This window comes from Panthera leo, chromosome A3 (genome assembly GCF_018350215.1).
Source record: "Panthera leo isolate Ple1 chromosome A3, P.leo_Ple1_pat1.1, whole genome shotgun sequence".
NCBI lineage: Eukaryota > Metazoa > Chordata > Mammalia > Carnivora > Felidae > Panthera > Panthera leo.
Window position 1 is genome coordinate 63,488,747 of NC_056681.1, and position 14,867 is coordinate 63,503,613.

At 38.2% G+C, this 14,867-nt stretch overlaps 1 protein-coding gene across 1 annotated transcript in view; it reads right to left on the reverse strand.

Moving 5' to 3' along the window:
• LRPPRC (leucine rich pentatricopeptide repeat containing) overlaps positions 1-14,867 on the reverse strand; it is a 111,663-nt gene that overhangs the window by 3,115 nt on the left and 93,681 nt on the right. Inside the window, exons 31-37 of the mRNA XM_042932148.1 lie at positions 13,758-13,846; positions 9,863-10,067; positions 7,963-8,102; positions 7,715-7,830; positions 5,101-5,175; positions 3,147-3,231; positions 804-946 (exon numbers count right to left, since the gene is read on the reverse strand). Coding sequence (XP_042788082.1) covers positions 804-946; positions 3,147-3,231; positions 5,101-5,175; positions 7,715-7,830; positions 7,963-8,102; positions 9,863-10,067; positions 13,758-13,846 — 853 coding nt within the window. The remainder of the gene's footprint in view (positions 1-803; positions 947-3,146; positions 3,232-5,100; positions 5,176-7,714; positions 7,831-7,962; positions 8,103-9,862; positions 10,068-13,757; positions 13,847-14,867) is intronic.

A 14,867-nucleotide genomic window follows, 5' to 3' on the forward strand; every position in this document is an offset into this window, starting at 1 on the left:
TGGTTGCCTCAGGTGGGTGAAGGGGGTCAAAAGGTACAAATTTCTGGTTATAAATGATGAAATCATGGGGATGTAATGTATAGGGCTAGAATACTGTAGTGCATGTCTTTTTTTTTTTTTTTTAAATAGGCTCCACGTCCAACATGGGGCTTGAACTCAAAACTCTGAGGTTAAGAATCAGATGCTCTACCAACTGGGCCAAACAGGTGCCCCACATATTTTAAAGTAGCTAGGAGAGTGGATCTTGAAAATTCTCATCACAAGAAAAAAAAAATTTATAACTATGTGTGGTGTGGATGTTAATGGATTTACTGTGATCATTATAAAAAAAAAATACCGAATCATTACGTTGTACTTCTGAAACTATTATAAGGTTACGTCAATTACACCTCAATAAAAAAGAAACCTTCCTAGATGAAGAAATAAAAACCAACTTGTTTAAAATGAACAAGTAATTAATAGGGACACAATATACTAGGCTATTGAAATACAGGCCATTAAATCCTATTTCAAGTTGAAATGATGACAGAACTGCCCCAAGGACATTTGATAAATCCATACCTATAGTTGAAGGTCTGAGACTGACCTTGTGTTTTAAACCTCAGCCCCAGAGTGCTCCGTTCTCCCACAGCCAAACTCACGGCAGGACTATTCAGTTCCTGAAGCTCTCCCCTGAGGGTTCTTCACAGAGATCTAATCCTCATGTAATTAAGTATTCAACTTATTTTTTTTTTTTACACATTAATATGAAGCATACGTAAATCTGTAGAGGTATTTTTTCTCCTTAATTAAGAAATACTCACAGGGGGTTCGGTGAAAGGGACAGGCTCACCAGCATTCTTCAGCAAAACTGCATAACGCTTTAGAAACAGATCATTCAATTTTATATTCCTTGCAGTCAAATTTTCATACAGTGCTTTAGCAGACGCAGCATCCTTGTCTAAGACTGAAAAAAAAGATATTAATCATAGATAAAGACCACCTACCTTACTCTCTTCTCAAAACACAGCCGTTCAAGGACTCCCGAATCCCTTTATCCCAAGGCAAATGAATAGTTAACTACTTTCAACAAAAAGCCACATTCAGAAACTACCAGCTCCCTCCCTCGCTCTTCCCCACACCTCTAATTCAGCATTATTCAGTATAAAAGAGAAGATGATAAATAAGGCTATTAAGAGACCCAGGATAGTTAAAGTGGCCATAAACCAAAGTAAACATACACCATTCAACACTCTTCTGCTTAAAACCATACTTAAAAAAAGAAAAATTTTTTAACGTTTATTTATTTTTGAGAGAGAGAGAGACAGAGTGTGAGTGGGAGAGGGGCAGAGAGAGAGGGAGACAGAATCCAAAGCAGGCTCCAGGCTCTGAGCTTGTTAGCATAGAGCCCTACGCGGGGCTTAAACTCAAGGACCACAAGATCACGCTCTAAGCTGAAGTCGAACACTTAACCGACTGAGCCACCCAGGCACCCCTTAATCCACACTTCGAAATCAAGCCAATTGTAGAACTATTGTGGGGAGGGTCATGTAAATTATGTGGAAATCTAGATCTACATCATGGTGAAGATCATCAGCTAAACACCACCAAAAAGACTTTCAATACATTCTCCTATTGTGAACTAAGCAAATATGAGGGATATATAGTTAGCTACAATGACAAAAATAATCTAAATACGTTAATCAATCTACATAAAAAAAACTACACACATCTACATAACATTAACGACTTACACTAATATTTCACTTAAATGGATGATGAAGTAGCCTAGGAGCTAAGTTTAGCTGGCTTTCCAGTTGTAGCTGATGTGCAGAAATTTTACTTTGAGGTTTACTATTGGGATCACAAGGTCTCTGCTAACAATCACTGTTGGTAACTCAACTCTTTAACATTTAAGCACCTAACAATCTCCTACCCTACACCAGTGCTGTATAACCAATCCCAACTCCAGCACAGCCAGGGCAAGCCTGCAGGATGGATAGGAGAAGTCTAGGGATCAATCTCAGGATCTCCGAAAAGGGAGCGAGTGTGGGTGATTCATCAGCTCTCACTGGGCTTGAACAGATCTTTGCAGTTTGGGTGAAGTCAATTTCCTATCTATAAATCCTTTGTTATCCTCCCTCAGGGACCAAATCCTTTCCCTGACACTGTCAAGGGCACAGCCCAAACTCTACCATCTTCCAGGAAGCTATTCAGAAAACTCTTCCCTCTTGCCTTTCACTACCTTCCTGGTCTCCCTGCTCTTTCCTGTCCCAATTCCCAAGTGGGATTACAAAAGTCAGTAGCAGTTTTATGCTGTTTGACAATACTTTGTGGTATTTAGTCATTATTTAACATCTCCCAATCCCCCAAATGGAACTTTGAGAAATTTTGTGATTATTGTCTCTATTTTGAAATAGATCATGGTCACCTTGTAAGGTGGGGAGAAACGAAGAACCAGATGACGAATTCTGATTGCAGTTTGTTGTCCTGACAACAATAAATCAACAAAGCAATTCTTTATTTAGCCCTTGCCTCATGTGAGCAAATCAGTTCGTGGCAGGTGGATAGGTGATCATCACTTAGAAATGAAATGCTTACATTTATCTTGACTACTGAGGAAACTTTAGCATGGTTCCCTTTCATGTGTGATGAGCTGGCAATCAGGGAGCAAAGTGCTTAAAAGAGTGGAATTTCAACTGTGGTTTAAAGTAAAATCTTGGGGCCCACTTTTAATGAAGAAGTCTGTTATTTCAGAAATGTAGGCAGGTGGGGAGGGTACTGAAGAGGCAAGAAGGCAAGTCACGTGACAGTCTCAAATATGTGCCTATTTCATGTTTTGTTTCAGGTGGCCTTGGGGAGACTGGATGGGTGCCCAGTGTGTACACTCAAGTGGACTTCCAAGTCTTGCCAGGAGCCCGGGATCCTATTCAACAAAGCTGGGCCCCTCTAAAGATGCCCAGTGATACTTTTTAATGTTAAAATTAGACGAATAATTGCCTATTTTTCTTAAATGTGCTTTTAAAACATACTCTGAAGCTAAGTCAATTATTTATATCATGATTACCTGATATTTAGGATTACTGTCTTTGAGCCAAAGACTTAGTTGACAACACTACAAATATCTAAATGACTTAAATACAACATAGTCAGATTAAACTTATTACCATAGCTTTTCATGATAGAAGTGTATGCTTCTTCCTTTTCAATTAATTCAGGAATCAATTCTAATAAAGAATTCAGAGTTGATGCCTAGGAAATTAAATACAGGAAATGTTACCACAGCTCAAAAGAAGAGTGAAATAAAACACTGGTATACATACATTATATCAGAGAATCTTCACAACAGTTAGAACAGAACTGCCTATTCAATTTAATAAACTTTTTTCCCTTCTAGTGTATCTTAGTATTTTATTGCTGATTGGATAACTGACAGCCAAACAAACATTTTTCAAAAGTTAATGCAATTCCACTTACACTTCTATAAATTGTTTTCTAAAATATCATAAAGACTGCTTGCTTCTTTTGTCAACTAGTAACCTTACCAAGAAATTACGAAATCCTAAAGAGCAGAAACAGATATCAACGATGTCTCAAGGTGCCAAGATTTTTAAACAAAATGTGAAGAATTCAGTCCTTCTGAGTTTTCATGCTTTGAATATAAACAGAGCATTTCCAGATACCCCTGGAATGTTTACTTGGTTACTTTCAGAGGTATCTAGACACGCCAGTGGGTTTGGTTCCTATAGTGACCTGCCATACTCTAGTGAGTAACCAAACACATTCCAATATTGCTGGATAAACCAAGGATGGATTTTATACACGACCTGGCTTAATTATTCTACTGTCAAACAGGCAGACACTGTAACTGGAATTTTTAAAAATCCTAATTCACTTTTTACATATTTTCTCAACCTATATATCTGGACCTGCATCCTTCCAGGACTTCCTGCAATTTAAAGTCTCCTGGGAGGAACGTCCTCAACAGGTGTTTTACTGTACATTTCCTGTCCATCTTCCAAGCAAGGCAGTAGGTACTTGGCATGTGGGCGCAGACCCGTGTGTAGAGCGACAAATGCCTTTTAGATTCCTTATACTTTTTAATCCACAAATTGAAAAAAAAAAAGTCTTTTTGAAAGGAAAAAGAGCAACCAATAAGTACTTCTGAAAAGCTGTTTGCTGTAAATAAATATGAGTAAGAGATAAAAAGTGCAACTGGGTAAATTAAAAACACCCCAAAACCAGTGTGTTAGCATGAGGGAAATTAAGGAGAACTAGACAGACTCTCAGACTAGAAACCTAAATGTTTTGCATAAAACAAACATTACAACTGGCACTTGGTTTAAAACTTTGTATGTGCCCAAATAAACTGACAATGAGGTTTATGTTGCTTCAGAGGTAAAATCAGACCTACAAATATTTTTTGGAACTGTACTTTTATTTTTTTTCACATCAAAAATAGGACTTGGCTTTGTTTTATACACACATACACACACGTAGCTTTTTAGTGTGAATGAGGTAACCACACAAATTGAGAACATTAATTTGTGGCACGTGCCAGTTTTAAAGCCAAGTGGCTCATCTACCTGACGGCTTGGACCTGAGAAATGGCTGGCATAGCCACCAGCACAGAGACGCTCTGCAGGAGGACAGCTCCCTCTGTAGGGCTTCTCCACTGTTAAATGGACCAAGTGACCTAAGCAACAGGATTTTTATCTTCCTTTCTAGGGCCCTGTCTTTCTTCTTCTTTTATTTTTAAAAGTCATCTCTGCTTATAATGAGGGGCTCAAACTTACAACCCTGAGATCAAGACTCGCACGCTCCATCGACTGAGCCAGCTGGGTGCCCCTGTAAGGGCCCTTTCTTGAGGCTCTTCACACACAACTACGTGAACGGGCGATTCACTGCATGAACGTGTTTTGCATTTCCAGGACAAAAGGAGCCTGGACTGACTCTGTCTCAGTATCTAAAAAAGTGAACAAGTATAGACAAGCAAAATCTTTGGTCTCTGTAGTGTTTTTATGTAAGGCACTGAACCAACAAGCTCTTCTGTGAAACTCAGGTCCCCGAACAAGACTGGCTTCTAGCCTCCCTGACTGGCCAGCAAATCCCGCACAGTACCTTTCCTGGTTTCCGAGAACTCCTAACGCAGAACACCAAGAAAATTGCAGTTTGTTCAGCAATCGCGCCGCATCTCTAAAAATTGAAACGTTATTCAGTAAGCGAAGGTTTTTAATAAACAAGGAGACCAAGGTGAATATTTCCAATTAACAAAGTTCACAATAATACAGTAATGTGTCATTACCAACAGGAAGGCCTAATTGTCAACCACTTTTTTTAAGGCAAGAAAAAGAAAACAAACTCCAGCTATGCCAAGCTTTTGTGAGTGGAGTGCTGTCCTTGGCACCGCGAGTATGAAGTTTGTTTAAAAAGAAAAGGGAAAAATTAAACCGATGCTTCAACAACCACAGAATAAGGTTTAGGACTGCAAAGAAAGAGGGGAAAAAAGAAGCACTATTCCTCTCCAATTATTCTGCCAAGCATTCACAAGTGAGCTAGGGATCATAAGGTTAATTATACATTTAATAAGGTGTCAGGGAGATAACTGCTCGTTTCTTTATAAAAATTAAAATGTACAAAGCAAGTTCTCTTTAAAGTATAATTACCTACACTTATGCATACAAAAGGACTGATTTCAATCTCTCTATTTTATAAAAGGCTTTCATTGCAACAGACAGCCAGCGCTTGAGAAAGAGACAAAAGTTAAACTCAAAAAAAAAAAGTTTATATGACAGACCAGAGAAATCAAGTGTCTATCCCATCTTAGATGCTATAGTAAAATCAAATATGGCAAGACAATATTTTAGTTTACACTCATCACAGATGTCATTCTCTTAAGTTTCTAAGAGCACACTGTTCTTTCAAAGCTTTAAGACATTGTCAATACTAAAACGAATAGTCTAAAAAGAACTTTTGCGGACACACAGAGCATTTACATTATAAACTGATGTTTTCGACATCTGTGAACAAAATATTCTTCACCGCGGCAAGAATAATCTTTTACTGTTTGACAAGCAGGTAAAGGACAGGTGAAGGGTTTATCATCCAAAGCGTCTGTCTGCTGAAGGGGTTGACAACGAAGAGACTGTGGCCGATGTCTCAACGCACAGCTGCCACCAAGAGCCCTGCAGAGGCCGCTGTGTGAGTGCGGCTCCGAGGGCATAGGCACCCACCTCACCCGCTGGCCGCTGTGCACGCTAAGAGCCAGGGCGATGATGGCTCAGGACAAGCTGGCAGATAAAACAGCAAGTGCCACTTTCTGAAGAACTATCAAAATAGTGTGTTGAAATGGAGTGAATACTATCACATGTATAATTAGAGACACGTAACCCCCCCGGTAGGTACACTTAGATATGTACAGATACGTACACGCAAAGATAAAGCTTTAGAGTTTATTTCTTTTAGGTGGAACTTTTAACACTAAAGGCAGCAAGACAAAACCATGAAAAGATTCCTGAAATCCCTATGTATGATCAACTGCCTTTGCTGTTTAGTTTAAAAAAAAAAAAAAAAAAAAAAAAAAAAGGGCGGGGAAGGGGAGAGGAGAAAAAAGTAACCAAACCAAACAAGAACATTCCCAATTAACTAGAATTTCTCTCTGTCCAGGAACAAAAAGTAAAAAAAACAAAAAACAAAACAAAACAAAAAAAAAACAAAAAAAACAACCTCAGAGGCACATGCCAATTTCCACCTTTTGCAAAACTGTTCACACAGGAATTTCTCAAGAACTCCTTTTAAAAATGGCTTGGGTTCTGTTGTCAAACTAGCTGAACTTCAAGGATTAAAACTAGGGCTCCAGCACAGGGGTACGGTTTCCCCTTCCCCATCTACCACTTAATATGTTTCGCAGCTCGTAAAAATGGAATGGAATATAGTACTACTTACTATCAGAAATTGGTCCCAGGCCTCAATTTGACACAGGGAGTCTACACAAACACTGCTGTTGGAGGGATCACGGTGACTGTTTGACTGCCACCTGCTGGGAAGGGCTCCCCAGCGGTGCCTGTTTGTGTACATTGCCAGTGGCAGCTCCGATCACCCACCGTTCTGTCGGCACTTGGCACAGCTTTATATTTAGTGCTGTTAAAATGGCATGAATGCAGTTGTCTCCTTCCCTGAAGATTGCTAATTTAACTGCAAGTGCGGGCCACAGAGACCTGCATTTGTCATTTAATGTGTCTGTGACACACAAGTGAATAGAAAGCAAATTCAACTCTTAATAAACCTTGAATAAGGCACTGAGAATGTTTGAGTATTCAAGTGAGAAGCTGTACTTGAAAAGCAAACATTTCCTACTTTTTGTTTGCAAACTGTGTTGCCATGGTGATGCAGTCTTTAGAGCATTAGAGAAATTAAAGTAGGAAATCAAAGGAAGGGCTTTGCATTACCTATCTGCACAAAAGCATTTGTCTTTAAATCGTTCAGCAAAACACATCTTCCCTCACTCCCCCTGAAATCGAAGGGCAGTTCTAGTCCAGTCTGGCATCTTTCAAACCAACAACCTCCCGCTTACAAGCCAGTCTTTGTCATGTGACCTGGATCCACAGTGAATTTAAATGTACTAGCAGCACTATGCTCTATTTCCAGTATGCTACCCTATACTTAGGTCTAGTAATTTCTCAGTTTATTTCCCATAAGCCACAAGCCCCACTGTCCAGATGTGGCGACTCGTTACCTGTAGGAGAGCTCTGGCGTCATCCACTTTGCCTGAATCCAGAAGCTGAAGGAAAAGATCAGTGACAGGTTTGTAAACTGCAAACTGATTGGCCAGTCTCTCTGCCATGATGCTTACTGAAAAAATAACAGGTAAGAAAACTCTTTTGTTTAAACTGTAGTATAACTCATCCACCAAAGAAATCTGGTCCAGCCTCACCAGAGAGAAAATGTGCTTCTGTGTTCTTTTAGCAAGAACAGCTCACTTACTCTTTTCAACTGCTGGTTCCAACTGCTCCTCTATTACTTTTCTGAATAAGTATGTCAAGCCAAAGTACTGGGGTTTCACGGTTTCATTTCCAGAAGTAAGCATATTTTCAATGTTTTCAATTGCAACATCTATGTTATTGCTGTCAAAGAGTAAAACAAATTATTAAAGAAGTATTTGCTTTTGTATTAATCTTGTAGGCAGTTTCAGTATAAGAACTTAAGAGATTGACACATACAAATACTTTAGGAAAAAGTGAAAACAGATTTACAACTAACCAGATAAAAACCACTAGACAAAGCTGAACTCCACTCTTAGGTCACAAAAGCAATCGCTAGGCAGTTTATGCTACAATAATCGAAGTAGTTGCTTATTGTAAAACACTGCCCTAGAGACAAGATCAAACAGCTAATTAATGACAGTCCCTTAAGAAATAGTTTACCTTAAATATTTAATTTGATTTTGTAGCTCTTTGGGTATCAAATGAAAACTTGTTTAAGTGCTCTAACTTCAGCTTTCTGATCTACAACTGCTTCCTGCTGCATGAGGTGAAGATAATAATTGCATAACACTTCAGGATTCTTCAAGCTGCTGCTGAGGTCTTCGAAGGGCTATTTGCATGTCTTTCAACCAGTCACATCAATTTGTTTTTGTCAGGTATCATACATTTGAAAAATAATTAATTTATACTAAGATTCTCAGAAAAAAGTACCTCTACACTCAAAAAAAAAAAATCAATTACATGGCCCTATTTAACAAGTTATGATAAAAAATGATCTGTATGACTATCTTTTTGGCCAAGGTACTCCTAACATACTTTACAGTCATGATATGGTACTCAGAATCCAAATAATCAATTTTTTGTTGGAATTCTTACCTAAAACATAAGAACCCTCTAATAAAAATGAACACCCTGTTACAGTAAGTTTTTCTCATGGGTTTCAGTGAGATAGTTCCTTAATAGTGAATAAAATCACATTCTCTACATCATATAAAACTGTGTTTAATATGGTAGCATTTTAAAATTCATCCAGATCTTACTTGGAAAGTTTCCTTGATCTTCTAACCTAAAATAATCACATTCTCTTATTAAGGGAAAATTCAAAGTTCTATCTGGCAGGGGGTGGGAACCATTTTAAAAGGAAAAAACAAAACAAAACACAGCTTTTCTGCCCAAAGAAATAGAAACAAACAAAAGACCCTGCAAAAACAAACATTATATTTTGATTATCGCAACCCATCAACTGTATGTGAGATTAACTACTCAAGAACAAAGCACGCAGAGTGTCGATTCCATAATTATCCCATGAATCTTTAACTTAGGCAACGTACTTTGCTAGAGACGTTAATAAAAATCAAGTTCTGATTTACTGCTACAGTGGCATGCATGTCTCCATAAGGAATCTAGAGGTGATGGTAAAAGAACCACCTCTAAACACCTCGCTTCCTATGTGTGTGTGCTGACAGCAGGGATGGGAAGGACGGTGGGGGAAACAGAAATGCCTATTTTTAACAAGCTTGCTTGTCCCTCCGCACTCACAATGTTCTAGCAGAGTGTCACCCTCAGTGTTGCTGACAATCACATGAACTCATTTTTCACGTTCGTAACAGTGTTTCAACACAAGGGCCTGGCATGCACATGAAGAAAGTTACCGCCATGGAGAAAGTTTCACAATTTTGAAAAATTTGATAAATGTCATTCGTTGGTCTAATTTAAAGCTAAAACACATTTTGTAACACATAATTATTCCCTAATAGTTCGAGGACAATCAGCAACTGACATCAGTATTTCCTCTGCGTTGATATGGCTTCTAATAGCCTAAGAAAAGTTTTTAAAGGTGGTATTTGAGATAATGCTCCTTCTAGTATCCAGTGAAAGAAAAGAAACTTGAAAATACTCACTTCTTTATTTGTGCCAAAGCAATGTTATTGATGAAAACCATATTTGAAAGTCCAATTGAATCTTCAAGTCCATTTACCATCTTCTGAATCTCCTGTATACTTTCTACATCACCCTTCAAGGCACATGCCTGAATAAGGCGGGTCACTGCTATCCTAGAAGGTGTTTGCTCCAGATCTAAGGCGGTTTTTAGCGTTTTTAGAGCCTCTACAACAGAAAAGCAGGCGACAGAGTTCTTCTTTTATGAACCGTACTGACTAATGCATTTTGAAAACCAGCTTTTAGATATGAGTACCAAATGGCTACACACAAAAAGCTATGAATAATTTATTCTAGATTACAGAAAACATTAATACTTTATGAGAAACCTAAAAAAAATAATGATCTATTTGGCTATCTATAAAATATCAGAGGCCAGAGAAATTTCTTCTTTAAATCTCAGAGAAAACACAAATGTTACTGACAGAACATGGGTTCCCTTCAGGGATAACATTTAGTGACCAATTTTAAGGAAACTGACAAGTTCAGAAAAATAGAAATAATTTTAAAAATTAAAGAGTCTCCATAAATACTGTAACTTCTACCACATTCATACTTTACCAGATTTTATTACATTCAAACATTACCTGCTTATCCAAATCTAATATCCCAAAGATTCATCTTTGGAAACAATGTCTCTCTCTAAACAGGAGCGATTACACAGAAGCAGCCAAACCAGAACATTCAACTTCCACACTAACAAATTCATTTTAAATGACTGAACACTTGGTAGATACAGAAAATAAAGATCATCAGATTCCCATGGATATAGCCACAGGTTTTTTTTTTTAAGTATCATACTTGTAAGTACTTGATTACGGATAAATACGAAATATCTTGATTTACTGACTCATGTGCCAGTGTAGCGAAATCATTACATTAAAGTAAAGTGGTAGACTGGGGGGAAAATTTAACACTTAGCCTAACAATCACTACTGCTATCAAGAAAAACTTCACGGCTTTTTAGAATTAAAGCAATGTAACCTAGAAAAAATGGAGACTCTGAAGGCAGCTTCCAAATGAGAACAAACCTATCTTTTACAGAAGAATGAGGGAAAGGGAATAACTAAACAGTCTATTAAAAGTGCTAAAATAAAAAAAAAATACGCTCAGTGTTTATTATTGAGGAAACCATTTTTAACTACTACAAACAAAAAATCCAAATCCGTGATTCTCAAATGGGAAAAATAGGTACTTCAAAAGGCACATTCTCTAATATTTTGTAAATACACATGTATAACTAGGAAACAAAATGTTATTGATATTGTTTTAATAATATAATCTATGAAACAAGCTTGATAAAATCTTCTTTAACTGGTAATCACACATAGATAATCAACTTAAAAATATTCTTTTAACTAAGAATACAGGCTGCTAGGGAGGATCTTCCCACGACTGGATCAAAACAGTACCAAAAACAAGATAACAATAGTGTTGAGCATTTACTACACGTAGACACAATAGTCAGCAGCTACAATCACAACTACCCTTCTGAAGTAAGTACCAATTTTATAAGTGAGAAACTGAGACAACAGAGTTTAAATAATTTGCCCAAGGTCATATTGCTAGACAGCAACCCAAGAATCCAACACCCCTACACCTGCATCTACGGGTGCATGTGTGAGTGAGAGAGAAGGACTGGGACAACAGACCATTTTATGTCCACTCAAAGGGAGCATGGGACCTTAGAACCTAAATCAAATTCCCAGAACAGGAATTGCCTTCCATATAGTTTAGGACCCAAGAGACACTCAAACGGTACCCATCCACACTCTCTCCCTGAGTCCTTTTCACAGTCTCCTTAATTTACTAGTAACACTGATTATATTGCCAAGATGCCATATAAATCAGCTATTAATATTCCAGAACAGTATACGCTTACAAAATTAGATTAAGATTGAACTGGCTTTATTTTTCTGCTTTAGATGGCATTGAGAAAAAGAAACCTGAAAAAGAGAAGGGAATTTTAAAAACTGGGAGCCCTAGTCAGCCATGGAGCAAGATAAGGAGATGGGGACTGTACCAACACCATTGCCATCCTTGCCGACGACCACGGGACTCTAACAACAGGTTAGCCGACGGCGACGGTGGCATGGGGGGGTGGAGGTGGGAGTGTGGCAGGGCTCCCACTCTCGGCCAACTTCCTGCTGAACTGAACAACTGAGAGGAGTAGATAGGAAATCACATCGTAAAGTTTCTTGTAGTTTTCATAGGGTATCTAATATACAAGCGAAGGACAGTAGTCAAGTTAAAAAAATTCAGTTCAGGGGCGCCTGGGTGGCGCAGTCGGTTAAGCGTCCGACTTCAGCCAGGTCACGATCTCACGGTCTGTGGGTTCGAGCCCCACGTCAGGCTCTGGGCTGATGGCTCGGAGCCTGGAGCCTGTTTCCGATTCTGTGTCTCCCTCTCTCTCTGCCCCTCCCCCGTTCATGCTCTGTCTCTCTCTGTCCCAAAAATAAAATAAAAAACGTTGAAAAAAAAAAAATTAAAAAAAAAAAATTCAGTTCAGATTCAGCTCAAAAATTAACCCCTCAAAATTAAAAAAATGTTGTGTCTTTATCTCCATGTCTACAGAAATATTTATATGGGGAGCAAGTTTACAATGTTTTAAAACTCTTTTTCATTCTACATTAAATGTCAACTTGACAAAAAGCCTTTTTTTTTTTTTTTTACATTGAAAATGAAATGACAGCTTTAAAGTTTTAGTAACAAGCCCTGTCCAAAAGGACTGTCTAGATGGGCTGGCCCTGCCTGTGGAGTGCTGCGATAGAAATTTTGCAAAAGAGAAAAATCATCATTTACCTACTCTGTCCTAATCAATGAGAAGACCTCTAAAGACCAGCGTATTTAAATATTACAGGCCAACATTAAAGATGCACAATTAACAACTTTCTCTCAGGCATGGGAAATTATTTTATAAACGTGCAAGTGAAGAATCACATCATTACTACAGAGCGAGGAAGAAAGGAGACACCATACTGAACAGTGAGAGTTTTTTCAACGTTCCTTAAAGATTTCCTAAGTGGGTTTTGTTAGATTGGAAAACTGTGGTTTTAATGGTTTTACTGTACTGACTAAAATTCAAACGTAAAGCCTGAGAGAGGACGCTTACCTACATTTAAGAGAGTCATCGTTTTCCTCCTGGGGAGCTCACTCATAAGATCTCCAGATCCAAATCCATCCACAAATACCCTCTACCAAACAAACAGCCCCCTTTCCAGTCTTCCCCAAAGTCCTCTCCGCAGCTTTCTGGGGTTATTTTCTTAATGTTAATTTAAAAACACTAAACGCTAAACTCCAAACACTGTATTTTATTGCTGTTGGTATTATGAACTATTGAAAAAGTATTAGATTAAGTTTTAAAAATCAATATTATAATCATTTGGTGCACAACCCCACACATTTAACACTCAATTTAACTCATTTGCTATCTCACACACAACCAACACAATATGCAAGAAACAACTGCTGGGAATTGTTTCAGATGCTCTAAAGTATGTTAATTTCCAAAGCAAAATGACTTGTGCTGTGAATTTTAACGCACTTGAAAGCCTGTACTTTCTCTCGTTCTGGAACACAAATTTTGCATGTCTGAAGAGCTGTGATTCATCTTAAGAAAACCCATCTTGTGTTAAATGGAATGGAAACTGGACTAAGTGGTCAAATGACAAGTACATTCATATTCAAGCTGTATTATAAATGCATGTACAGTAATTTACGTCTCTCAGCTACCACAAAAGGCTCTTGATAAGCAGGTAATTTGCTAAATGGACTCCTTTATCCAAGTATTCGAAGGGCGTTACAAGAAAAATCTGCAGAGGCATTAATGTGACGTAAAGGTCAAGCATTGTGACATACCTTTCAAATAATCCCGCCTAACTTGCGTTATGATGAGGAGGCTGTTGGCAGCATCGTTCAGTGTGAAGCCCTTGATGTGGGTCTCAGCGCTAAAAGAAGCAGACATTTAGAAAGGAATTACTGACATGCTTCTGATACGATAATAAATGGTTGAGCACCAAGGTGAAATTATAAAAACTACTGTTCGTATGTTAAAAATATTGCTGCAAAATATCGACCTGGAGACAGCTTTTGTGTTATCCTGTCAATGGTTATAGAAGGATAATTTTTTTTTGCATTCTGACAGATGACAAAGTTGGAAATGAGCAACAAAAGAAACAAAGTACAAGATTTTTTTTAAACAATCGGTTCAGATTCTTGAATGCTGACATATTAGATGACTAAAATAACTGCATGCCCTGCATTGTTCGGCTGTATCCTAAGCTGGATACTTTTTCCTCTTTTTTCTACATTCACCATAATTATAAAATGTAAAACTATTCTTTCGGCAACAAAAATGAACATTTATTTCCAGCGCTGTATATTTTAAATATAAATGAAAGCATATTACTAACACCGTATCATTTGGTTGATTAATTTTCAAATTTCTGTCATCTAGATACATACAGGTTTTAAAGGTGAGCATACTGCACAACTAAATCCATCGTGACATTAAAATTGAAAATTTCACTCAACAATCTTGTCCCAGCCTTTTAATTTGGCAACCCCCCCCCCCAACTTTTTAAAACTCAAGAACAAAAATCGCTTGACTTCTGGCTAAAACCGACATGATTAAAAAACCCTAGCCTGGGATGATTTCTGTTTGCTACACTGTTTGCACATCTCCTGTGATGAAATTTCAGTACCCTTAATGCCCCCAAGGGTTCATCTCCCGATGAGGAAATCCCCACAGGTCACGAGGAGCAAAAGCAATCGCCGCCATTTGCCTTAGCAAGCTCGGTGCTGATCTTGCTGCCAACAACCTCAGCCTGTCGACGTGAACATCGAAGCTGAGCAGATTGCGAGAAAAGCAGGGTCACTCGTAAATTATTCTCGTCAATCCCAAGAAAATCCTCCAAAGACACGGTGACGTGCCCAGCCTCTCAGTCACTTCCAGCCTCTGAGATTCAC